Source organism: Desmodus rotundus, chromosome 3 (genome assembly GCF_022682495.2).
Source record: "Desmodus rotundus isolate HL8 chromosome 3, HLdesRot8A.1, whole genome shotgun sequence".
NCBI classification, from domain to species: domain Eukaryota; kingdom Metazoa; phylum Chordata; class Mammalia; order Chiroptera; family Phyllostomidae; genus Desmodus; species Desmodus rotundus.
The window spans coordinates 16408571-16434942 of NC_071389.1; the positions used below are offsets into that span (position 1 = coordinate 16408571).

The 26372-nt window shown below is 50.4% G+C and overlaps 3 protein-coding genes and 1 long non-coding RNA gene across 8 annotated transcripts in view; 3 read left to right on the forward strand and 1 right to left on the reverse strand.

The window, feature by feature from the left end:
• Positions 1-4260, forward strand: part of ZDHHC18 (zinc finger DHHC-type palmitoyltransferase 18) — a 28043-nt gene extending 23783 nt beyond the window's left edge. The window contains exons 8-10 of one of the 5 annotated variants that reach the window (XM_045190715.3): positions 392-491; positions 2874-2951; positions 3503-4260. In XM_045190715.3, the coding sequence (XP_045046650.2) occupies positions 392-491; positions 2874-2915 (142 nt within the window). In that variant the 3' untranslated portion in view covers positions 2916-2951; positions 3503-4260. Of the gene's footprint in view, positions 1-391; positions 2813-2873; positions 2952-3502 lie in introns of those variants that run through there. The other 4 variants (XM_024554425.4, XM_045190714.3, XM_053920218.2 and 1 more) reach the window with 4 other exon arrangements.
• A 4402-nt stretch (positions 4261-8662) lies between these two features.
• SFN (stratifin) lies at positions 8663-10000 on the forward strand. Its single transcript, XM_024554747.3, has one exon. It carries the CDS (start codon positions 8761-8763, stop codon positions 9505-9507), a length of 747 nt encoding a protein of 248 aa, XP_024410515.1. The 5' UTR covers positions 8663-8760; the 3' UTR covers positions 9508-10000.
• Positions 10001-10759: 759 nt separating this feature from the next.
• LOC112299491 (uncharacterized) lies at positions 10760-17624 on the forward strand. The gene is made up of 4 exons (XR_011650950.1): positions 10760-10915; positions 15525-15648; positions 15919-16345; positions 17387-17624. It is a non-coding gene; the product is annotated as an uncharacterized lncRNA (long non-coding RNA).
• A 303-nt stretch (positions 17625-17927) lies between these two features.
• On the reverse strand, positions 17928-26256 carry GPN2 (GPN-loop GTPase 2). The gene is made up of 5 exons (XM_024554106.3): positions 25477-26256; positions 24748-24904; positions 22029-22189; positions 20678-20808; positions 17928-18648 (listed from the first exon to the last, which is right to left on the reverse strand). The coding sequence occupies exons 1-5, from the start codon at positions 26254-26256 to the stop codon at positions 18576-18578; spliced, it is 1302 nt and encodes a 433-aa protein (XP_024409874.3). The 3' UTR covers positions 17928-18575.
• Positions 26257-26372: the final 116 nt, after the last annotated feature.

Sequence of the window (26372 nt, forward strand, 5' to 3'; positions counted from 1 at the left end):
GTCCCCCTCTCCTCCCACCAATCCTGCCCCAGGGGTAGGAATGATAGGAATTACACTATCTCCAAATGCCTTTTCATCCTTACTTTTCCCCTCACTCTCAGCTTGGTTTCTTGGCACCCACACGGAAGGGTGGACCAGTTTGAATTAACTTTGAATAAATTCTGTGGTCAAAGGCTAGGTGCCAGGAGTGCGGAGAAGGCCCTTTCAGAAAGGAGGAGTCATGATCCCCCAGTGGGAGGACAGCTGTCTTTTCCTCAGACCTTCCTGGCTGGGCTGCGAACTCTGCCATCTTGCTTTCCCTGAACCCTGGCTCCCCTCCCCCGCCCCCAAACCCCGTCTGGGAGTCTGGTGTCAGGCAGGGCGCTCACGTGTCCCCCTTGTATTTTGGAAGCCTGATTGACCGGAGGGGATTTGTGCAGTCTGACACCGTGTTGCCCTCGCCCATCAGAAGCGATGATCCAGCCTGTGGAGCCAAGCCTGATGCCAGCATGGTAGGAGGCCACCCCTGAACCAGGCTCAGTACTTGCCACCTGCTGGCCTGTTTGCCCTTCTGCACTCACCTGCCACCCTCCACACCTGCTGGGACCCTCCCCATTCCACCCAAGCGATGCAGAGCCGCCAAAGACTCAAGTCTTTTCATATTTATTTCCCACCCTGCGTGGCTGTCCCTACACTGTTCTATGGCTGTACCCCTTGCTCCCCAAACCCAGGTTCCCACAGCCATGGGCCTGAGATCCCCGCCAAAGCTGATCAGTGGCAGGAGTGACAGGATAGAGACCAGGGCCAGGCCACCCAGAGGACCATGCCAAGTCTCTATGCCAGGGCAAGCCCTGTGTGAGTGAGGGTGTGGACTGAGTGTGATGCCTCCCATTTGGGGGAGCTGCTGAGCCCGACTGAGCCGGGGTCCTGGGGTGAAGCACAACCCGTGAGCAGTTGGCCCTGGACAGTGGGCTGTGGGAGAGGATGCTTCCTTGGGCTGCTTTGGTTTGTAAGCTCCTTCATTATTTTTGTGATGATCATTGTTTTTTCTTCAGTTTTTATTTTTTTGTATGGAGTTGGCCAGTATGGTAGAGCTGGGTTCTAGGTAGAGAAGACAGAGTTGGGAGGTGGGTACAGGGGTAGCCTGTGTCAGAGGAAGCCAAACCAGCCAGCCAGGTACCCAAAGACCTCAGCTCCTACATGATTCCTGGGCAGCACACTAGGAAGGGGCGGCGGCGGGGGGCTTGGCCTTTCTCTGCCCATGGAGGGTTCTGTATGGGATCCCAGCCTGGCCCCCATCTCTTTCCCAAGTCAAATCTGGGATGGGTAGATTATACTCACGCTGGCAATACTTGAAACGGGTTTATTAATGCTGGGTATTTTGCACAATTTTATAGACCTCTTTTCTACATAGCATTTTTAAATGGAAGAAGAAGAAAAAAAAAGCCAAATTGCTGTCTGTGTAGTGCCAGCTTAAGGGTTATCAGAAGGCAAGTTGGTTTTTAATAAGTTTATTGCAAGAGACCTTCTGGCTATGAATGAGTGTGTGTGTGTGCGCGCACACACACTAGCCCTTGTACAAATGTGGCTGGCTCCCACTACCCCACATGCCCTGAGTTGCCCCCTTCCCTGCCATCCCCCTCCAGTGTCAGCTGGCAACAGCAAGAGCAGCCTGTACCACGGGGACAGGGAACCTGTACATTGGTTACTAGAGAACCCTGGGCTCCTGCTGTGGCGCAGCCCCTATCCTGCTACCTTTCCCTCCCGCAGGGACTTCAGACAGACAGTGTCTAGGGACTCAGCACCCCCCACCCCACCCCTGCTGCCCAGGCCCCAGGTGAGGCATCCAGCTGGGATCTGCCTAGACAGGCTGAGGCTGGGTGTGGTGGATGGGGTAATGGCTGTGGGGAGCGGCTGCCATCCTACAAGCCACACCCCCTCCTCCAAGCCCTGAGTATGGGACTCAGTGCCAGGGGCTAGGGGACAGGGAGACTCTGCCAACTGGAGGCCTCTGTCCGGAGAAAAGGCAGGAAGGAGCAGGGCTGAGGCAAGTGAAGATTGGCCTAAACCTAGGCCAGAAACTCAGAGGATGTCCCTCCTCTGCTGGGAGCTATAGTTTCTTGTCAAAATAGATAGGAAATGTCCCTCTATCCCCCTCCTTGGCCCTTCAAGTGGGCTGAAGTCCTTGGAAAGTGATATAGGAAGTCCCCTCATGTTGCCCTTCCTTGTTCCAGAGGCTAGTGGGTCACAGGCAGCTGAGAAGTGGCAGCCACCGAGGGTCCCCTCTGGGACAAACAGCTTTGCCCCAGCCTCAGCGCCCTGAGCCAAGCTGCAGTAGTGCTGGGAGGTGGGGAGGAAACTGGCTGGAGGAGGGGACTCCCATCTGCCTTTTATTTAAGCCAGTATTCTTTGTTCCTGCTTGTAATAAAATTTTTGTTTTTAAGATTGATTTGCTTTGGTTGGTTTTTGTTTGCTCTTCCTTTGCTGAGGTCCCAAATGGCAGCTGTCTATTCTTTCAGTCAAACTTGGTCTTTCTGGGGAGACAGAGAAAAGGCAGGCAGCCCATCTACCCAGCTAAAGTTCTCCTCTCCTGGCTGGAATCTCTCCACTGGAGGCAGAACAGAGGGAGCTGCAGCTAGGCCCCGTAGGCGAGTGAGAAGAGGCCATTCTGCCCCCTATACCTTCCCCTGTCTCAGGGTCTTGGAGACCCCCGAGCCCTTCTTCCTTGCTGTCTTTTTACTCTGACCCTATGAGAGCTTGGTTAAGAAAATGTTTAGGAGACAGTAGATTGCAGGCTGTGAGCCAGAGCTTTCCTGGTCCCCACCCCCATCTGGGCAGCAGAGCCCAGCCAGACACCCCATAACACTGGCCCACCTCTCTGGTATCTCCTCCAGGAGGACACCTGTCAGGATTTTGCCATCTCCTGCACAGCCTGAGGGGAGCTAACAGGCCTCTTTGCAGAGGGTTAGCTGGTAAGACCATATGTCCCCTGTCGGCCAGCACTGCCCACTCCCCTCACACGCTCATCTCATCCTCACCGCATGCCTCGCCCACCCCATGGAGCCCGTTCATCTGTCTGGTGTGTGGTGTGGTGTGTGTGTTGGCGGTGGTAGGGTCCTGAGGGCTCCCCCAAGCTGAAGGATGGGGGTGTGGGGCCAGGGCCAAGAGCCCAGCCCCGCTCTGGATGAGGAAGTAGCTTCGCACACAGCAGTTCTCCAACTGGCACAGGAGGTAAAGGGTGAGGCTGGAGAAAGGATGGCGTACCTGCTCTGAGGTGCTTGGGCCTGTTCTGGTGGTGTCCTGGTGTGCAGGGGCCCTTGCTCACTAACACTGTGTCCTGGCTTTCTGTCCCTCCTGAGCTTTCATCTGCCCTTTTCCTTCTGCTTCATTGCCTGCTGTGGAGTTTTGGCCCATCTGTGGGGAAGAGGCAGGTGCTGTGGCACCCCTACAGGCCTCCTCTTTCCTCCCAGTCCCGCTAACCCTCTCTCTTCTCCTTCTTTGCTGTCCTGCCCGGGATCTCCAGTGTGTGCAGGGGCTTAAGGACCTCCTGAGGACTGCGGCTCTCTGCCTCTCCAGGAGTGGCCTGGGGGGAGCCAGGCACCCGGCACCTCTACCTGCCTAACCTGTGGCCCATCTGCCACCATCTGTGCCTACAGGGTCTACCCCCAAGCCTGCCCCACACATGTGCTCTCTAGGGTCCCCCCACAGGGGGCAGGAGCTGGCCTCTTTGTCCCCATTCCTGCTCCATGCTGGCCAGAGTGTAGAAAAGCCATAGCGCAGCTGTCAGCACAGCGGTATAATACTATGCTGAAACTCGCCCTCCCCTCTTCCACCTTACTTTCCCTGCCCCAGATGTGTAAGGTGTCAAGACTCTTCAGGAATCTTGCCTTACAGCCTGCCTCCCTTCCCCCCGGAATCAGACATAGCCATAGTCGAGCTGAGCAGGTTTCTTCAGGAGCTGTCTGGGGTGTTGATGGTTGATGACGCTGCTGAACAAGTTTGGTAACTGTTTTAAGCACAACTAGTTTGACACTGTTCCCACGGCCCCCTCCACTCCCCAGCACCAGGGTAGGTAGGTTGCAAGGAGGATGCTTGTACCTTTTGCTCCAGGCACTGAGGGGCTGAGTTAACTTGGACTGCCCCTTGTTCTTCAGAGGAACTAAAGGAAACCAGGGTAAGCTTCAGAAATCTGCTGGACCCACAGCTGGGGAGGGCGGGGGGGGGAGTTGCTTGTCTGCTGTCCTGTACCTTTTTTAACCAAAATAAAGATGTCCCTCTTCTTGCCGTACTCTTGGCTGTCTGGTGCCACCTTTACTTTGGGGTCTGGGGTGGGCCAGCAATGAGTGTGGAAGAGAACTGCTGGCTCGCAGCTGCCAGCTTTGTTCCAGTTGGTCGGTGCTGTTTGGAGATTTAAAAAGGCACAGCAAAGCCAGAAGTGACACAGGAAGAGTGACCAGCATCCTCTACACTCTGTCCCTCCAAGAACTCCTGGTCTCAGTTCCAGAGACCTTCAAGCCTTAGCTGACCTCTGAACTCTGAAAGGTCCCTGCCTAGGCTGTGACAGAGGGTTTGACTTCAGTCTGGGGCTGTCACACCCCTGAACTGAGCCCAGCCCAGGGTAACACTCTCATGGAGCCTTCCCTCCTCCCAGCTGCCTCCCCACATCAAGATGTACACACAGTGTTCTGAGAGCTAAAAAATAAAAAAGTAAAAATAAATAACTACTGTGGCCATTTAGCAAGGACTTGCCAAGTGCCAGGCCTGTTTTCTCACGGAAGCTATGAGGAAGCCATTTTACAGATGAGGTAACTGTGGCTCAAGGAAAGCACAGGAGTTGCCCAGGGTCTCCCAGCTGATAAAGTAGCAAATTCAAGCTTTGAACCTGAACTCTGCCCTGACCTCTGACCCTTCTGCACTACCCAAGGAATGAATAGGGCTGCTTCAGGAGGAGGGGATCTCAGAAAGAGAAACCCTAAAATTAAAGAATGTCATTCATAGCCAGCAGAGGGCTTGGAGATGATCTGCAGGGCCTCCTTGTACCAACGGAGAAACTGAGGCTGAGAGCCAGGAACCTGCCCAAGGCCTTGTAACAGAGTTGGAATGCAGTCCCACACCCTGAACTCATTCCGTTCTCTTTCCGAAAATGCCACACCACGTCCTGGACTGGACTGGTCTGGGAAATGTGGGATACTTTAAACAGTAGTGCCTCAAGGAAGAAAAGTGTCAGGACAGGTGACTCAAAGCAATCTAATCCCCCCCCCCCCACACACACACAGAAGACAACTAGTGGAGTGACTTCTTGGCTGGATAACTGAACTCTGGTTTACAACTAGCCAGGGGGGAGAAGCTGCTGTAGCTTCTAGTCACCTATTTAGTTTGATCCTGCCAAGACTGGAAGAATTTCCTAGGAAATTTTTCCTGGAATCCTAACCAGAGTCCCTCCTGCTGCAATCAGAGCCCTATCCCTGCTGTCAGTGGAGATAGGCAGAAACTCCTGTATTTTACTGTGTATATACCACACTCCCACGTATAATGCACATCCACGTTTTTGGCCCAAACTTTCAGGAAAAAAATCTTTTGTTTCAATATTTTAATTCAATTATTTATTTATTTATATTTAGATACTTGTATTTTTTTTGTATTACAAAGGAATGTTAGCATTTATTTTTTAAGATGTCATGGTACAAGAGATTTTATGTCACAAATAATTACAAAACTCAAGAACAGTTAAAAGGTATTTCAGGTACTACCCATGTATACTGGGCATCCTTATTTTTTTCTCTCAAAAATTTGGGCAAAAACGTGCACATTATACACGACAAAATACGGTAGGTGCTCTCTGCCTTCTCTGTACCACAACCCTTCAGCGCCTGTTTACCAGCTAAGAAGGGTTGGTTGTCTACGGGATCAGAGGCCTTAAGCCTGCTGATAGAACGGATATTATACAGAAGGGGGAGGTAGTGGGCAGGATGAGGAAAGCCCCTTTGGGCTGCAGCTCCAGCTCCTGGCCTGCTGACTCAGACGGCTGACTGGAACTCTGTGCCCTGCTGGGGCCTGCTACCTCCCTCCCGCCTGGGCTTCTGGACTTGGGAAACGGGAGGCCTGGAGGCAAAGGGAGGTGCCGGAGACAGGAACTGAGTCAGGATCGACAGGCCAGAGCGGGCAGCAGAGATATCAGGCTGCCTGACTCTCAGATTCAGCAGGGGAGAGAGAGGAGTGAAGGGGCTTCCCACCTCTTGCCCAGGGCTGTGCTGAGGGCATGGAGCTTGTCGGTGCCACTTGCCACCAGGCTTCCCGGCTTGAGTGATAAAAAGGAGCATGCTCCCTCCCTACAGACAGAAAAGCTCCAATATTGCCAGGCCCTGCCTCCCAGGTTTATGCTGTTCTGGGATCTCCAGCTTTCCCCCATGACTTGGAAAGCCTGGACCGGGTGACTACCTAAAGGAAGGCCCAGGGCCCTGCATAGGGCCGGGGGAATGTCCAAGATGGAGAAGGAGGAAGCAGTATTGAGTGAGCACATCTGACCGTTCATCCATCCATCCTCTTTCGCATGTGGGCACCCAGCTGAGCAGGCTTGGTCTTCGACTGAGACCTGGTGTGGGGCCTTTCCTCGTTTCAGAGGCCCCAGTCCCATGTTCATGCTCTGAGTGTATGTACTTAGAATAAAAAAGTTGGTTGGATTTTTTTTCACATAATAATAGCTATCATCCACTCAACTAAGGGCTTTCCATCAACTCATTTAATCCTCCCAACAGGCCCCATTTTACACTTAGGAAAACAGGCTCACAGAGGTGAAGTCACTTGGCACAGGCCACAACAGCTTGTAAGAATTGAACCCAGTTGGTCTGATTCCAAAGATACTGGCTATTCTGTCTCTCAGAAAAATATGCCCATTCGTGACTGGTAACTTGAGAATACGAAAAGGGAAAACAGTCACTCACAGTCTCACTACGTAAAGATGCCCTCTGTCAGTCGTACTTTAGTGTATTTCCTTCCCATATTTTTCTGTCTGATTTGAGCAAAGCCTTCAGGGTATCAAGCCCAAAATCCCTTCTGCTTCCTTGGGAAACCTGTAGCATCAGCCCAGATATGTCCCTACTTTTCCTCCTAAGGGGCAGAGCTCATCTTTGGGCCTCAGCCTCCCTCTCTCCAGAAGGAGAGACTGGGTATTCACCCATCAAGACAGACTTGGGGAGGGACAGGCCTGTGAAGTGGTCTGGCTCCAGGATTAAGCTGGCTGGATCCCAGTAAGGAGAGCCCCACCTGAGCCCCATCTGAGCTTTAGCTAGGGGTGGAGCAAATAAGCAGGAACCCACCTTCATGGGAACGGTGCCAACACAACCCTTGGCTGCACAAGGACGGCACCCCAGCTAACAGGGACAGAAAGTTGGCAACAGAGACCTCTCCATCTCTGAGGCCTCTGACCCAGGTCAGAGGTGGGGCCATGGTCAAAGGCAGGGGCAGGAAAACTTCTGAGAGGCAGATTTCGGGAGGGAGGCAGTGCTCAGCTGGAGCTGCTGCCCCATAAAACAGAATGGTGTGTCATCGCCACCTCCTTTTTCTTGGTCCCATCTCTCTCCCCGGCTGCTAGCGTCCCCTCTGGGGAACCAAACTGGGCTGAGCACCCAGGTGGCCTGCTTCCCAGCCTCTGACAGAGGGTGAGCTGAGTCAGGCGGGAAAGTGGGGCAGCCAGCAAGCTGGGCCCCCACCCTTTGTGAGCCCCACTGATACAGGATGGCTGGCGACTTGAAGGGGGCAGGTGACCTGGCGTGGAGAGCCAGAGGGTAAGTCCTCAAACAAGTGGCAACAGGCCACCAACTTGAAAGGGAAAATTGTGCTGCGATGGGAAAGGTGTCCAACAAACCTACTGGGTGACTAATTACAACGGCTGGGCTGGAGCGTCGGAGGCTGCTCATTAAACACCTCATTAAGTGGCACCCTGAAAACTGCCACCTGTGCATTCTGGGAGCTCAGAGGGGACAAGACCCTAAGGGAGAATGAGGATGGGGGATGGAACCATTTCAAGAAGTTTGGATCTCACTTCTAAATACATTCTGGAGCTCACAAGTCCGAGGCTTTGATGGGAGAGAAGCCAAAGGAAGTAGGATGCAGGGGACTTAGTAGCTGTGTGACCTTGAGCAAATCTTATCCCCCTCTGAGCCTTAGTATTCCTATTTCTAAAGTAGGGTAGTAGTCACAGTCCTGCCCACCTCAGAGACACAGTAGGGATTAAATTAGATAATGGATATGGAGGTGCTTGGGAAAGTGTAGAGACCTACCTAAACATGAACGATCTCAAGGGGAGAACCTATCTGGCAGGAATAGGAACACCATCCTCCTGCACCTGGGTTTATGGGGTCTGCCTAGGCTGTCGCAGCCAGGTGGATGAAGCCATCCTTAGCCCCTGGAAGGACACCATGAAGGAGAATATAATTTGAGAAACTGGGGCAGCTACCTGATGTAGGCGGGCACCCATGTAATAGAGCCTGGAAAGGTGCTTGTGCAGGTGGGGCCAACGCCCAGCTTTCTCCTGCTGACTGTCCGGATGACTCACCCCACATCCCAGCCCTTTTACCTTTAAGGAAGACCGGAAAGGGTGTGAGAAGAGCAGAGGGAGGTAGGTCCAGGGCCTCAGTCCCGCCCTCTGCCCCTCCCTCCCCACCCTTCTCTGGGCCTGGCCATCCAGCCAAAAGGCAGGCGGAGGACTGGAGAGGCACAGAATCCAGCTTGATCCTGAGGCAGCCAGTTAGGCCCAACGCCTGTCTGTCCGTCCCCAGAGCCATGGAGAGAGCAAGTCTAATCCAGAAGGCCAAGTTGGCAGAGCAGGCTGAACGGTATGAGGACATGGCAGCCTTCATGAAAAGCGCTGTGGAAAAGGGTGAGGAGCTTTCCTGCGAAGAGCGAAACCTGCTGTCAGTGGCCTACAAGAATGTGGTGGGTGGCCAGAGGGCCGCCTGGAGGGTCCTGTCCAGTATTGAGCAGAAAAGCAATGAGGAAGGCTCGGAGGAGAAGGGCCCAGAGGTTCAAGAGTACCGGGAGAAGGTGGAGACTGAGCTCCGGGGCGTGTGCGACACCGTGCTGGGCCTGCTGGACACCCACCTCATCAAGAAGGCTGGTGATGCCGAAAGCCAGGTCTTCTACCTGAAAATGAAGGGTGACTATTATCGCTATCTGGCCGAGGTGGCCACCGGTGACGACAAGAAGCGGATCATCGACTCTGCCCGGTCAGCCTACCAGGAGGCCATGGACATCAGCAAGAAGGAGATGCCACCCACCAACCCCATCCGCCTGGGCCTGGCCCTGAACTTTTCTGTTTTCCACTATGAGATCGCCAATAGCCCGGAGGAGGCCATCTCACTGGCCAAGACCACCTTTGACGAGGCCATGGCTGACCTGCACACCCTCAGTGAGGACTCCTACAAAGACAGCACCCTCATCATGCAGCTGCTTCGAGACAACCTGACTCTGTGGACGGCCGACAACGCTGGAGAAGAGGGGGGCGAAGCACCAGAGGAGCCCCAGAGCTGAACCACACTGCTACCCTCCCCGCCCTGCCCTGCCTGCTCCAGACCCCCACCCCTAGCAGAGAGGACTAGTATGGGGTGGGAGGCCCGACCTTTTCCCTAAATGCTCTGCCCCAGCTCAGAGAAGCTCCATAGAGAGGGACCAGCGGAGCCGGGGCCTCCTGGAACCATTGGATCCTACTCTTCTGGCGCTGTCGGGTGCTCACCCAGCCCTGCTCTCTGCACCCCCTCCTTGAGACCCCGCCCGTGAACCAGGTCATTTCCTTCTCCCTCTTGACTCCTTCCTGCCCCTGCTGCCTCTGGATCTTAGGAATTGAGGAGTGTCCCACCCTTGTGGCTGAGAAGTGGACTGTGTGGCAGAGGCTGGAGATGAGTGTGTGTGTGTGTGTGTGTGTGTGTGTGTGAGAGAGAGAGAGAGAGAGACGCAGAATGAGAGGGAAAGTATGTCTGCTGGGTGTGACCATGTTTCCTCTCAATAAAGTTCCCCTGTGACACTCCTCCTGTCTTTTCCAGTTCTTGGGGGGGGGCTGGGACTAGTAATGGTGTATGATTTACAGAAAACCTGGTTTGGGGCCCTAACTTCCCATGGGGCTGGCTTAGTGACCTGAACGCAGGTGACCTTTGGGGACGGTGACTCCAGGTGAGAAGCTGGGGTCCGGCTCTTTTCCTCAGGCCCCAAACAAACAGGTCTGGTCCGGGGCGGGTCAGGTGAGCGCAAACGCGGCTCCAAGGCTCTTCTGCTGAAGAGCTCAGATCTGAGGGGGCAGGAAACCAGTGAAGCCTCAGGCATAAGGTCTGAGGACAGCGCCGTACGAATATGCTGCAGTGAGCAGCATTGCGCACCTCCCCCCCCCTCCCGATTTGAAAGCGGGGGGAGAGTCCCATCAGGTGCTCAGAACTCAGAGGTGGGAAGTACGATCTGGGACAGAAGTGTGACGCCACCATTAAAAAGCCCAGTTCTGAGAAGAGAACACACCACAGCCTTCGCAGACGGAGCAAAATGGAAAGCGCTGGCGGAGAGGAGGCGCTAGCTGGGTGGGGAGAGATCGGGAAGCAGGACATTACCACGCGTCTGACCCCCGCCGCCTCCGCGCCCGGAAGCAACCCGCCTAGCCCTGCGGCCGCCTAGGTTGGGGTTGGCTGCAGGCGGGCCCAAGGCCTATATTGTCCAATCACGGGAGGGGGCTGCTCGATGTACTGGCCAATGGGAGAGTGAGCGGCGGCCGCGCGCACCGCCCCTTCAGACGCCAGCCGGGCTCTGTGGATTCCGAGACGCCTTTCGGGGACTGAGGATCGATCCCTCAGCGCCTGCCGAGCGCCAGGGGCGGCGCTTTCCGGGTTTCACTCAAACAAGTCGCTACCCGCCCGGCCTGGGACCCAGGATCCGCAGAGCCCCGGAACGGGGCGGTCCGGTAAAAGCAGTCCCCTCCCTTTGAGTCATCTGCTTAACCTTGGGTGCCTGGCTGGCAGGGCCGTCTGGGAAGAGGCCACCAAGGGGTCCACACCACACACCAGAATCCAGGCAGCCCTGGACTAGTGGCCAGGAGGCTTAGACTGTGTCCCTGACTTGGTTGCGGAACTGTGGAACAGCCATTCATTATACCTCCCTGGGCCTTAGTTTCCCCTTCTGTATCTAAAGGGGCTTGAACTTTAGGCTCTCGAAACCTGAAGAATCTGGGTTCTGGAGTCAAACCACCCTGGTTTGACTCCCATCCTGCCTTGGCCAAGGCCGTTAACCTTGCTTAACTTTTGCGTCCTCGTTTATAAAGTGAGGACTAAAAAATAGTACCTTCCTCTTAAGTGTTGCCGTGAAATTTGAGAAAAATAAATGCACTTAGAGTAGTTCATAGTACATGTTAGCTATTATTAATCCTTCTAGCATCTATAAAAGTCTAGGATTTATCCAGCATTTCTGTGCCAAAAGCAGAATCATCAGTCGGGCCCAGCCTTGAGGAGCAGCTTTACTGCCAAAGCTGACCTGCATGCTCACTGGGCCACCTGAAAATTGCTGGCGTGACTGGAGGAGCTCAGTCCAGCCTCATCAGAGTCCACGTTTGGCCACACCCATGGAACTCAAAATTGAAGGGCTCTTATCAGTAGTTCTACAGGGGAAATTGTAGAAGGGGGAAACTGCGATGCCTTCTGAGTCCCCTATTTTCTCCTCTCCTGTCCTGGAAGTGTGTTGGATTTCCAAACCAGGCAGAGACTGGGCTAGGGCAGGTGACTCCCCCTCCACTCTGAAAGTGACCCAGTTTCTCTTACCAGACAGGTCTGGTAACTTTCTCTTAATGGGATAGGTTTTGGGAAAGGAACTTCTTTCTTTTCTCTCAGCCTCTGACTTTGCCTTCTTTCTCTACACCACTCATTGTTGACCTATATGGAGAAAGAAAGGAGCATGTTACTGTTGAAGGATTTCAAAAGCATATGGTGGGGATTAGAACATCATCAAATCAGAGAGCTAAATGTGAGCTGGCTTAGGCCACAGGCCCCGAGGGTCACAGACCTTTTTATCTTTGACATCATTGTTTAAATCTCTGTAAAGCTTTCTTACTGTCATCCAGAGTGGGGTTTCAGTGAGCATTTCTTGCCATCTTTTCCTGGCCTAGATTTCCCATTTTAGAAAGTTCAGTCCTACTGCTAATGGGTATGGAGTTTCTTTTGTAGTGATAAATGTTCTGGATTTAAATTGTGGTGATATTCGCACAACTTTGTGGACATATAAAAAAAATACTGAACCGTACACTTTAGAAGGATGAATTTTATGGTATGTAAATTATATCTGTTTTAAGAATCAGTCCCAGAAGGCAAAGCAGGTAAGAATGCCAACCAAGTTCCACTGGAAATTTCATGGTGGCCACTCTCCCATTCCCATCATCCTCTCCACTGGAGCACACTGTTACAAGCTTTTCCAAATTTCAAAGCCCGTCTCCCGGTCAAAACATGACTGACCAGCTTCCCTCTCCCTTCAATACATTTACAGAGCTTTGGATATGTGCTATTTTACCATCTCCTTTCATTTATATAGGTACATTTATTCATTTATGATTTCATATCTACTTGATTCTACCTCCGGGTTTGCAGCTGTGTCCTGGGTTTATTTCTTGTCTCCTCAGAGAGCTCTCTAAAAATAGTTACTTTGTCCCATTATTCATCCTTTCTTCCCACAGTGTCTCCAGCAAGGTTTTGTGCATAGGAAGGTGCTCAGAACTCAATTTTAAAACCATCCTTCCAAGTGCCTGGAAATCTGGTTTAGTGCCAGATCCTTAGTTGTGGAAATGGAAATATAGCTGGTTCTGAGAGGAGGCAGGACTATAGACAGAGGTTGGCTCACAAAGATTTAAATAATCACGGTCCTATCCTTTCTACACTATCAGAGTATCCCTCTCGGTTTGCAAAGATCATCCCCTCTTACGAATTTGACTGGTATGGGGAAAATTTGCAACCTAAAATTTTCTAGAGAAGATATCCACTCTTACTTAACTGGCTCTGTAGATCCACAGGAGTAGGTGATAGAGGCAAGCCATTGGGTTCAATGTGCCTTCTCAGAACCAACCAGGCAGCATAGGGAGGCCACTGTGGCTCCTTCCAGAAAGGCAAGATACTCTTACTCCTACACACACACACACACAGGTGCACACATCCAGTGTCCAAATGTCCAGTGCCTTTTTGGGAAAACCTGAGTTCAGAGGCTTGCACCAAGATGATTCTGATCGACAGGGCCCCGCTCCTGCTTCTTCCTAGAGAACAGAGTACTGTTAACAGTATTAGTGGGCATAACTGCTATTATCACATTTGTTTTGCAGATGAAGAGAATGAGCTCAGTGTAGCTCAGTAACCTAATAACCAAGGTTATGTGCCGGGGGAGTGGAATGGATCTGACTCCAAAGTCTATGGTTTTTTAACTACAACAGGTGTTTTCAATTTGTGTTCAGAGGGTTCCCCAGAAGTTGCCACAAGGTAGGAGCCCAGTGGTCAGGGTTTCCCGTTTCCACAAATGGCTAAAGTAGCTGCATGTATGTCTATATTGTATATTGGATTACATGAGTTAAAAATAAATTTGAAAGAACCGCATTGTGCTATGCTGCCCTGCTCCTAAGAATCAAGAAAGAATGATTCTACTCTCAGTCTAATGGCACCCCAGGGCCCGGCAAAAAGTTATTGTCTTAAATGAGAAAAAAACTGTGTAGTGGACCAATTTCCTGGCTCGTTCACCAAGTTAAGCTTCCCTTAATCTGGTTACATCTTTTGTTCCTTTTCAATTCTTCACCCTCACCCTGTTCACAGGGTCTACCCGCCCCACAATCCTTGCTGTGTGTAGGGGGTAAGGAAGGCAGGTTTCTGCAGGGTAGGTGCCCCTCCTCGCAGCACCCCCAGCCCCACCTCCTCACTGATTCAGGGGCCCGGAATGTCCGTGGGGGCAGTAGACAGGTATGTCACCCTGGGGTGTCTGAGGATGATTCATCTCTCATCTCCACCCAATCTTCTCCTGACTGCTCTCTGGGAAATTTAACTCTTTGTCTAGAGATAAAAGGAGATCCCAGACTCTCAACTCGTGGAGTCTTCCATCTGTGGCTAGGTACAGTATACTTAATACATCAGATTATGGTATCTGAGAACTATATGTTGAAAGAGAAGGAGGAATGGTGGAAGGGAAGGAGGAAGGGAGGGAGGAAGACACATTTTCTCCCCTTTCTTCCTCCAGAATGAGGTTAACCTGAAATTTCCTTGTCTGAGTATACAGGGGACTGATTTTTAGCTCAGAATACATAGTGAGACCACTGGTATGCTCTGAGTTGGGAGAAATCTTACCCATGTCCCAATATCCCTTCTATGATGTTTATATGATTCCACAGAGCAATGTGGAATCTCCAGGATTAATATACAGGAAGAGGCCACCAGTCAGTGTGAAGGGAGCTGTATTTGCATAGTAAGCACACTTTTTGAGATTTTATGTTTATTTGGGATGGCTTTGAAGGGGCCTCTCATCTCCCTCCTCCACAACTGCTTCAAGGTTTTGGATGGGGAAAGAAATTTAAAACTTTGCTATATATTCCAGTCCAGAGTATTTTTATCAATACTCATCTTTCTTCACCTTAGTTGGGCTCCAAATCCCCCACCTATCCCCTCACAGATCCTCACCTGAACTGGGGCTGTCTGAAGTTGGCTCCCTGGTGGGAAATGAAGTTCACAATGGATTGTAAATGAGACTTATAACTTCCCCTGTCCTCAGTAGGTCTGATGACATTGAGATATGTGCTAATTTGGAATTCTTCCTTCTAAAAGGGACAGGAAGTGGAGGTGGGCAGCCCAGACCAGGCTGTGTAAGGGCTCCATGGCCAGGGGCAAGAGCGAAGAAAAGGGAAGGGACAGAAAGGGGGCTATTCAGCTTGCTAGAGAATTTCCTTCCGGGAGTCTGGGGGCAGTGGGGCCTCCGCACTGCTTTAAAAAACTGGTGGGACTTGGTAATGCTGAGATGGTCTGAAGTCATTCCCCTTCTCCTCTCAGGAGTCTTAAGAAAGGACAGAGAATCTCCAAAATTGACCTCCCCACAGATTTTAATAGGCTCAGGCTTCCTATTCTCAGCCAACTGGGGGTGAGTGTTCTGCTAACTCAGAAACAGCTGAGAGCAGGCTGGCTGTGCTTCAGCTCTGCGGGTGTTGGGGTGTCACCCTCATCCTAAGCCTCTTTGTCAGGGCTGGGAGCCTTTCCAATGAACTATGGTCTCTGAGAAGTTCCAAATGCTATCTCCCAACTGTTGGGGTCCCAATTCAGAGCCAGCACATGCGTCTATCCTAATGTCAGCGGTTAGTAGAGATGACCAAGAAGGTCCCTTCTGAGGTACCCAGACATGGTTTCCTTCCCCCGGGAGTTGTTCACCATTTGCCCATCCAGTGCGGTCTGGGGGGGAGAGGGGCACTTTCGGGAAGTGTCAGTGGATGTAAAGCCGCACTTTTCCGGAAGGCATTTTGGCAATATGAATCCAGACCTGGAAAACCTCAGCTTTTTTTTTTTTATTTCTAGGATGTCATCATAAATTAAAAGTCAAAGACTCAAAGATTTGGGTACAAAGATGTTAACCGCAGCACTATTTACAATAGCAAAAAACCAGTGATGACTGACAGGCTGACCATGGGAATATGAATAGGTAAACACCGTTTTAGCCATATCACAGAATATTATCATGTAAACGAAAATGTCTTTATATTTTTAATTACATCAGCTATAAAAAGCAAGTTACAAAGCGATTATATCTCACTTACGTAAATGCTGTAACTATCCCTCTACATGTATAGAAAAAAATATACACAATATACATTGAAATATAAAATGTATTATAAATTATATTTTTGTTATAGGATTATGGGTCTAATTTTCTTTTTATTTTCCAAGTTTTTTACTTTGCTATTTTCATCAGGAAACTAAAAAAAAATTAAGAAATCTTAAGGACAGTTGCCATATCCCCGCCATACTGGAAGATGGGCTTTCTTCTACTCCACACATTTCATATGCTGAACAGACCTCACCTGGAGCCCAGACATCTGATCTTGTCTACATTGTGCCATCCCCTCCCAACGTGACAATCATTCTGCAACCAGTGGGAGGTGGAGAAAGCTACACTTACTGGAGGAGAAAACACCCTTGCTGTCACACAAATGCCTGAAAATAAAGCTTTGGACTATTCCATCCTTCTCCACTCCATGAGTACAAAGAATGAATGCTGAGGGTGCTTGGATATGAGCCTATGAAGTTCTAAATGACACTTCTTTCCAACTGGTTTGCTTTGGCAACATCCACGGCGTCTGTGATGGAGTAGGCATCAAAAGCCATGACCACAGCTATTGGTACTATTTTCAAAAACATAGCACCCATCCTTACTCCCTGACGAGTGACTTGCCCAACAGCCTGGGCATCAGGATTCCTGGGCTCCAGGCCCCACAGGTGACTCATGGCCAGTCCCAGGCTGGGCCTCCTGGCCTCAGTTTCCCTAGCTTGCTCTGTTGATACTTCCCACCTACTATATAGGGTGTTAACAGGAGTGAGGTGCTTTGAACTCTGCAGATGAAAGAGGCGGGGGAAGCAGCACCCAATTATTATCCCCTATAACACCAGGCGTGGGAGCGGAGATTGGCTGCTTTCATACTGTTCCAGCCACAGGAGGCTCTTCATAGCGCTTCACTCTGCTCTGGCTGTCAAAACTGGAAAGCAAAGCTCAGTCAGCATCTTGATGCTACTTCAGATTTTTCCTTTCTTTCTTTTAAAGGGAGGGAGAAAGAGAGGGAGAGAAACATCAATGTTTTGTTGTCTCTCATGTGCCCCAAACTGGGAATTGAACCGGCAACCCTGTGTTTCATAAGCTGCCACTCAATCCACTGAGCCACACCAGCCAGGGCCAGAATAGATTTTCTTAAACTTCCCAAACCACCGGTGACCTATCTTCCCCTGGGTTTATGGTTCAGTAACACTCTAAAGGTGTCTAAATTCCTCCTTCCACCCTGACTGGTGTACCACAGTGGATTGAGCCCAGGCCTGCGAACCAAAGGGTCGCTGGTTAGATTCCCAGTCAGGGCACATGCCTGGGTTGCGGGCCAGGTCCCCAGTAAGGGGCATGTGAGAGGTAACCAAACATTGATATTTCCTTCCATTTCTCCCTCCCTTCCCCTCTCTCTAAAAATAAATAAAATCTTTAAAATAAATAAATAAATAATTCCTCCCAATTGGCCTCAAATCCTGTGTAATATGAACCACAACTTGTCACCATTAAGTATTCATGACTAAGAAGTCAGCAAAGTGAGCCAGAGCCAGGCTGACCGAAGTTCAAACACATCTTTTTCCTTCCTGTAAGTGGAGCTTGCTAATAGTCCCCATCTTGTTTGTATCCTTAGGAGTTGCTGTGGAACCACAGGACTGTGTGTGAAAACACTGTAAAACGCCAAGCCCTTCATGTGTGTTCACAGGACCAAATATCTGCAAATAAGACTTCTGGCACAACTGCCATTGGTCCTCTTGTACCTCCAAGGTACAACTGCAAAAATAAGCCTGGGTAGCCACCTATTGGTTAAAAATACAAATTGCATCCTACCAGTTGCAAGTAGAGCAAAGGAAGCAAAAACCAGTATTTCCAACTTTAAATCATCTTAATTTTTCCCATGCTTGTCATATCATATTATGTACTTAATGTTGTTCTTTAAATAAATGTACTTTATGTCCTGGCTGGTGTGGCTCAGTGGATTAAGCGCTGGCCAGCGAACCAAAAGGTCGCTGGTTCACTTCCCAGCCAGGGCGCGTGCCTGGGTCGCAGGCCAGGTCCCCAGCTGGGGGCATGCGAGAGGCAACTGATCGACGTTTCTCTCCCCTTCTCCCTTCCTTCCCCTCCCTCTAAAAATAAATACATAAAATCTTTTTAAAAAATGCACTTTGTATAAATAACTTCATTTTTAAAATGAACTTTTAATCACTACTATAAATGGAAATTAACTAGCACTTGCCAAAAGTAGAATAAAACCATGAAATAAATACAATGAAAATAAAAAGTTAAGATCTAGCTAGGAAGTATTGCCTCAAGCTTAAGGTTCACTGTTAAAACTGAAGATTAACCTAAGTACACAATTGGAGAATAGATGTCAATCCTCTAGCATGAACCTGTGCTTTGGGGAAACACTGCCCTGTATGAAGAAACGGAACTCTTCTGAGGAAAGATGACATTCACTTGTTCTACCCCAGCTCCCTGGATGGTTGATGGAAGTTTGAAAGCCACAAAACGTAGAAGAAAATAAACTCTTATATTGTGGCACATCCCACCACAGTCCGAGAGGGGCCAGTGCTGAACTCCTGGGGCGGTGCGCAGGGCTCCTAAGCACTGACGACATATACGGTGAGTGCTTTGCCTGAGCCATGCCTGGCCTTTGGCCAGGAGTCCTTTGCAGGGCTGAGTGTCCCTTCAACAGTCTCCCACTGTGGCTGGGAGGACTGTTCTTGGATCTGCAGTCTGCTGAGCTGTCCACTGCTCACTGGGAGTTGTAGCTTCCCCCGGTGCTGCTTTATGTGTCTTATTCTCCAGAGCCCAGCTGGTGGTTACAGCTTCATGGCTTCCTGCTCCACTGACTGGTCTGAGGGTGCCAGGTACTTCTCCTGGATGCTCAGGGTGCTGAGGGAGAGTAGGTCAAGGATGACAACATGGGCAGGATCTGACCTCTACTGATGACCGCCTTCCAACCACATCTGGCAGAACGCTTCCATCCTTTTCCCTTCCCCGTAATCATAGCTTCAGGCAAGAGGGACCAACTGGGTCTGAGAAGCCTATCAAAGCAACCTGACTCAAATGCTCCTATATTCACCTCTTCCCCACACTGCTGAGGGTCAAAGGACCAGAGAGTGGTAACCCTTCAGCTCTGCGTTACGACACATGCTCTGAACCAGACCAATGTCACGCCCACAAGTCATGCCATTCTACTTGCAACCCCCCAGACCTGTCTCAATCTCGCACTCCTATGCCTTTGTACACACTGTTCTCTTTGCCCTGCGTTCCCTTTCCCTCTTAAGTCAACCTGGCTGACCTGCACTTTGAAATTATGCAACTCAAGTGCCACTACCACAACGAAGCTTTCTTTACCCACACACTCCTTTATACCAATCCCTAATCATACACAGAGTGAACCCTAAGGAAATTAGGGTGCGGGGTACAATGTAAAATCGGCACAAATGTGTATGTTTAAAAATACCCTTAAAGTCCCTTTGTAAAGTACAATATTTGATTGTCTAAGCACTATGCTGTACACCTGTAACCAAAACAAAATAATACTGAAAGTAAACTATAACTGAAAACTTAAAAAAACAAGCAAAACCATTCAGGTTATCAAAGCCAAAAAATACCCTTAAAGTTCGTTAATCACTTTAATTAAATACACGGTTTTATGACTAGAATCCTGTATGACAATATGACTGCACAGTGTACGGTGTGCAAAACATTACAGCACTATTTGGAAGTGCCCCTTCCCTTTTTTGCTGAGCACACGCAGTTGACCTTGCCAACACTAACTGCACGTGTGAGGCAGCCCCTCGGTCCCCTCTTCAGGCACTGCACGCTCTCCGGCCATCACTTGTAACTCGTCTCTTTCCCTGAAAGCGTTGTTCCCCACGCGTGAAAGGGTCTGACACAGGTCAGTAAGTGCTGGCTGGAACTCATGTCTTCCTTGTCCAAGGACTCCGGAGCCCTCCCACCCTGCCTTGTCTCCAGTGTCCTGTGTAGATGCCAAATGTCGGAAACCAGCTTAGAAAGCCTGCACTTCCCTTGTCCTGCCTCCTATGTGACCTCTGTGACCTGCGATACTTCCGCACATGACCTCAGCTCCACCCCCACTGGTCCAGTGCTGAAGGTCTAGCTGCCTCCCAGACAGCTCCGTCCCAGGGCCCCTCAAATATAGCACATTTGTCAGCTCTCATCCCTTCTATCCACGTGACAAACCTTCCTCTTTCTTCCTTTGCCTCAGTGACTGGCACAACCACCCACACCACTGTCTAAGCCAGAAACCAGAATCTAAATTCTGCTCCGCCTCCATCTATCTTACAGCCACCTAGTCACAAAAGCTGGTAGTCTATCACCTTAATATTTTTCTAATCCACACTCTTCCTTCCATTCTCACCATTAATATTTCATCTCTCCTCTTCTAGAGACTGTAAAACCTCTCCTGCCCCCAATCACATTCCTTAAACGTATTTTCCACACTTGGAGCAGCTTTTCAAAAATGTACATCTGTTCATTCATGTCACACCCTGCTGGCTCCCGTTCACCCAGGAGCTGAAGTCCACCCTCTTTAGCAGGGAACTCAAGCACTCCATTGCCAGCCCTGTACCCCACCTTTCCTGCTCACACTCAAGACAATAGGCAAACTGAACTCCTTGCTTTTCTCCTAAGTGACCAGTGCCCTTTCATTTCTGAGCCTCTGTATTTGCTGCTCCTTCTTATCAATATCCTTCCTTGTCCTCAGGTACAACCAACCCGGAAGCCTTCTAAGGAACCACGCTTTGTACACGAAAGACAGTCACTCGGGAGCCTAACTGGTCCACGCAAAATCAGTCATCTAGAGGATAGATGTAGCCATTCCTGAGGCTGTGTCTCATTCCCTCCCCCTGCCCCTCAGCTTGATTGTGGCTAAGAGGCTAGACAGCAAGGATACGAGGAGAAATGGAAGTCAGCTCCCATTGCAGCAGACATCATGGCCTCCAGGCTTCGCTGCTCTTGGACCCCGAAGCAGTAGCCATTGGCTTTATCCACAGCCTGCAGGACCCGCTGGATACTTTCCTTGTCCTAGGCAGAGAGGAGAGAAACAGCTCTGTGAGTAAAACAGAGGTGTGTGGAATCGAGGTTATATCAAACTGCCTGCTGTCTCCAAACACCCTCCTTAGTCTTGCTTTATGAAGCCTCTGTATATGCAGCTTCCTGGGCCTGGAATAGTTGTCCATGTTCCCAAAGGCCTGGCTACAGCCCATTTTCCCTGACCACCAATCAACCTCAATTAGAACAATAAGCTCCTCTATACACAAACACAGCCCCCTGGGTTTATCCCTACTGTAGCTCTGATCCTACCATCTTACTGTTAATCAATTATTAACTCATCTACCTCCCCTACTCAACTGTGCTCCCCTTGAGATCAGGGACTCATTTGTCAAGGTATTCCCAGTGCCTGGCATAGTACTTAGCTAACTGTAAGCACCCAATAAATATGCATGTAACTTATTTACTCACCCACATTAAAGCAGTAAGAACGATTCATACTCACATGTCAGAAAGGAAAGATCAAAGTAATATATTACAGTCCCTTACCACAATGCTTAGCATAGAAAGCCTTCGATAAGTGGCAGTTGTGCACTGGCTGAGTAGCTCAGTTGGTTAGAGCATCGTCCCAATACACCCGAGTTGTGGGTTCAATCCCCGGTCAGAGCACACATAAGGATCAACTAATGAGTACTTAAATAAGTGAAACAACAAATCGATGTTTATCTCTAAAAATCAATTTTAAAAAAAGGGGTAGTTGTTATGATTAATATTATAGGATTCAACTCATTTTAGAGAAGAGTGTAGCATTAAAAAGGGAAGAGACAAGTTCACTCAAGTCTCCCAGGTTATCTTTGCAGCAGGGTGAAGATGAGAGGCACAGTGGTTGGGTATGACTTTGCAAAGTCAACAAGCAGTTGCTCATCTTGAAGGAGCCCGAGATTTGTTCCTGGCCTTGGTCAAGTCCCTTGCTGGTGATTTTCTGATGTCATCCATTCTCACACTGAGGAGGGAACATGTGTGGAGAGGACCAGCAACACAGAACAGATAGGGCCAAAGTGTGCCCCACCCTCTTTACTGGAATCCTGCCCACCAGAGCCCCTGGTCCCAAAACCAAGGGCAGTGGATAATAGTTGCACCCAGGACAAAGAGCACTGTGTGAGCCCTCAAAGCCTCCTGTACACTTGGCTTGGTGAGGTCTCAGGCACTGCCAGAGCCTTAGCTAAGGGAAGAGGCCTCTTAGTCCCTGGTACCTGGATATTGAGAGGAATGAAGGAGACCAGGCTGTAGTCTTCAATGAGCTGCACCAGTTTCTCATTCAGCTGACGGTAGTGGCGGAAGAAAGGGTCAGAAGCCAGGTGGTCAAGCAAGTAGGAGAGGTCCAGGACCTCTGTGTAATAGTCCAGGTTGAAGGCTAAGGAGAGAAACCAATGTTCAGGAGTAGGCGGCATCAGGCTAAAGTCCCAAGGACAGGGACCGTATTTTTTCTTTCTTCCTCTGCCTTTATTCCTTCCCTCATTTATTCGTTCAACGATGACATTGAAATGGTTACTAAGAAGAAAATAGATGGTTTCACCTCCTGGCTCTGTCATTTACTAGCTATATGGACAGGGACTCACCTCATAGGGTTGCTGTGAGAACTACAAGTAAACGCTATAAACCCCACTGCCTGGCACAAGTCAGTGCTCAATCAATGGTAGTAAGTAACGATATCCAGCATGTACCAAGTGCAATGCCTGGTGCCTCCCTCACGGCGCTCAGAGTCAGGTACCCCTAGGATCCAGCACACACTGTAAGGACTTTGGCAGGGTGGCATCCAGGTAAATCTCTTTCCCTTTCTGGGCCATTTCCTTCGTAATGTAAAATGAAGCGATCAGACTGGATGACTCGGGGCTTCCTGACTTGGTTTTGTGACTACACGCTTCCCACTAAGAGAAGGGAAGTGGGCCTGCATTGTCCATTGCGGCCTGGAAAATCGGGCAGCTGGCTGCTCAGCAGGTCTGTCCCAAAGGGAGCTGAGGGACCAGGCTGTTCGAGATCAGAGATTCATCAACTCACTCCCTGAGCTCTGCCCCCCCACATTGTAAATCAGCTCTAATTAGAAACTGACATCCCTCCCTGGCTTGTGTGGCTCCATGGATTGAGTGCCAACCTGTGAACCTAAAAGTTACTGGTTCAATTCCCAGTTAGGGCACATGCCTGGGTTGCATGGTCCCCCACTGAGGGCGTGCAAGAGGCAATCTTCTCTTGCATATCAATGTTTCTTACCCTCTCTTTCTCCCTTCCTTCCCCTCTCTCTAAAAAAATAAATAAAATTTTAAAAAGGAAAGAAACTGACACCCCTGTGCCTACAAGGAAGAATGTCCTGGGCATTCCAACAAACTTCTTGGGTTGCTTGACAGGTACATTTCTCAACGAGAATTAAGAACGTGAAGTTAGGTGCACCCAGGTTTAGACCTCACCTCAGCTAACGTACTAGCTGTGTGACTCGTGTAAGGTCTCTGGGCCTCTGCTGTCTCATCTGATTTGCTTACCAGCCTCTTGTGAGGAGGACTGTCAAGAATCAAAGCTAGGAAGGTTGAAGACCACCACACAGCCATCTGGACTGGAGGCTGTGAAGGGGGAGAGAGGCTTGGGAGGACTACAAACCTGGGCCTAGGTCAAATGGGGCTTCTGGGCTTGCCGAGAGATGGACCAGCACTCTGACTGACCAGAGGTGCTGACAGCCCTCCATGTCCTGATTGGTAGCCAGCGGGCCTTCCCTGGACAAGGCCCCTACACATCACTCTCCCAGCAACCTCCCTTCCTGCTGGTCACTTTAGCAGTTCTTCTTTGTGGCTAGAGATGCTATTTAGGGGAACTGATGTCCCAGCTCAGCAGAGCACGAATTTTGTGGGAAAGAAATTCTGGCCATACAGTCCTTATGCAACTGTACTGCCTCATACCAGCCTGCTTTTCCCTCAATTTTCTCCACCTTGACAAATGTCACCCATACCTGTTTGTTCATTGGCTTCGTCAGAAACCTGAACATCACCCTTAATTCCTCTGTCTCCATGTCCAATCCACAAACAAATCCTATTTCTTGAACAAGTTTTGAATCTATTTCTCTCCATTCCCATCATCACTGCTTGGGCTGCTGCAAAAATCTCCTAAAGCAGCTGTTTTCCTTCTTGCCCCTTTCAGTTCATTCTCTACAAAGCAGCCAGAATGACCTTTTCAGTTCACATTATTCCCCTGCTTAATATTCATCAATTACTTTCCTGTGTTTAAATTGTACAGGTTTTGCCCTGGCGGGTGTGGCTCAGTGGGTTGAGCACCAGCCTGCAAACCGAAAGATTGCTGGTTTGATTCCTAGTCAGGGTACATGCTTGGGTTGCTGGCCAGGTCCCCAGTAGGGGATGTGTGAGAGGCAACTGATCAAGTATTTCTTGAACATTAATATTTCTCTCTCTTTCTTCCTCCCTCCCCCTCACTCTGAAAGTAAATAAAATCTTTAAAAAATAGTACAGGTTTTTAGCCCCTGCTGACATCTCTCACCTGATTTCCTTCCTCCCTTCCCCTGACCACTATTTTGGCTGTCCTGTCTCACCCACTTTTCTTGAACACAAAAAGCACTTTCCTGCCTAAGGGCCTTTACCCCTACTGATCCCTGCCTAGAACAGTTCTCCCTTGGCAGGCTCCTCACCATTCAGATCTCAGGTCAGATGGCACTGTTCACTCCCCACCACTCACTGTCCCATCATTCAGTTTTAATTCCTTCGTAATACATATTGCCATCTGTAACTCCCTTGTCCCCAAAATCCAGAACAGTATCTGGCACAAAATAAATGGGCAGGGGTCAAGACCTGTCTGTTGCTATGATCACCAGGCCATGCACGGTCCCTGGAGGCGGCTTCCTTCAGCTGAGATCTCAGCTTCACTCTGGCCTAACCACTGCCCTACACCTTGCCTGACCAAAACAGGAGCACTTACCCAGCTTCCCATAGTGCTCAATGAGGTCTATCTTGGAGAGGAGGTTGACGTGGGGCAGCTCTACGTGCAGCATGGTAGCCAGAGAGGTACATAGTACTGAAATGAACTTGGCGGGGTCTGTGCAGTAGTGAGAATCCACCAGGTGAACAGCAGTCAGCTGGGAGGGGAGGAAGAGACAGGGTGAGAGGGGTCTGCGGAGGCAAGGAAAATCAGGGCCTGTGTCTCCCCAGTCAGACTAGGGGTGCCTGAGGACAGAGTGCAAGCCCTCCCCATTAGTTTCCTCCTTCTAGTTTGTTCTAATAGCCACACTCATTTCCTTCTCCCAGGAAATACGGGCATTTTTCTTCCAAGATGCCTTGCACTGAGCCTCCCAGTGGGCAAATAGTTCGATTTGCACTACATCTGACTACATTCTTTCACTTAATCTTACCCCTAACTCACAATAATCTTCGCCATGTCATTTTCCACTTAACTCCTTCCATACTTCCAATAATCCCAAATTGGGCATGAACGCATTCATTTTACAGATGAGAAAACTGAGATTCAGAGAGATAAACTGACTTACCCAGGACCACATAGTGAGTCAATGGCAGCCAGAATTCTAAATCACACCTGTTATACTCCAAAGCAACTCCGCCCCTACCTCGCTGTGTGACATGGGGGTGTGGCACGTCCTCCCTGTCTTAGTTCATTCATCTGCAAAATGGGCCTGCCCGACCCAAGACGCACCCTGAGGTCCCAATGGGCCATCTGGGAGAAGATGCTGCGCAGGGCGCCATGGTGCGTGCAAAGCTCCACTTGACCTGGGCAGTCGAAGAGGAAATAATGGCCGCGGAGGGGGTCAAGCTTGGCACGCAGCCAGTCCAGGTTGGCCTCCAGGTACTCCATGCAGTACAGCAGGCCGCCGTTGGGCCCCAGCCGCAGGGCGTCCATCACGTCGCTCAAGCCCACCAGCTCGCTCACGTCCACCGCGCATTCGTACGGCAGCCCGTCGTTGGCCGGGTCCAGATTCACTACCGCCACACGCCGGCCCAGCGCGCGCAGAAACTCGCTCATGCCCAGGCAGTATGTGGTCTTTCCCGAGCCCGGAGGGCCGATCACCGCCTGCCCAAAAGCCGTGGTCGGAGCAGCCCCCGCCATGAGTCGCACTCGGTCCGATGAGCAGCAAGTAAGCGAGGCGGAGAAACAGGGAGGGCGATCGCACCGGAGACGAGAGCGATGGAGATGGGATCTGGTGGAGGGGGTTGCGGTGGCGAAGCCCTGGATTTGCCTAAGGAGGAACTGCAGGGAGTCGAGCAACGCAGAGTGAAAGGCCCGGTATTGACCGCACCAGCACCGACTTCCGGATGACATCGGAAACGGCGGGTTCCGGGGAGGAAGTCCCGCCCTCACGGTGACGACACTGCTGAGCGCCGAGGGTCCTGGCGGCACGCAGCACTTCACGACCGGCGGAAGGTTGGGTCTCGTTGTGACGCGTCCTTGGGCTCTCGGTGTCCGAGCGAGGAACATTTCCCGGGGTTCCCCTAACCCTCCTCCAGGCCCAAATTAGAAGAGAAAGAGAAATGCAGTCATACTTCTTTATTCTCCCTTTCGGTCGCTGGTCCGGGCCACCTGCCGCGGATTCT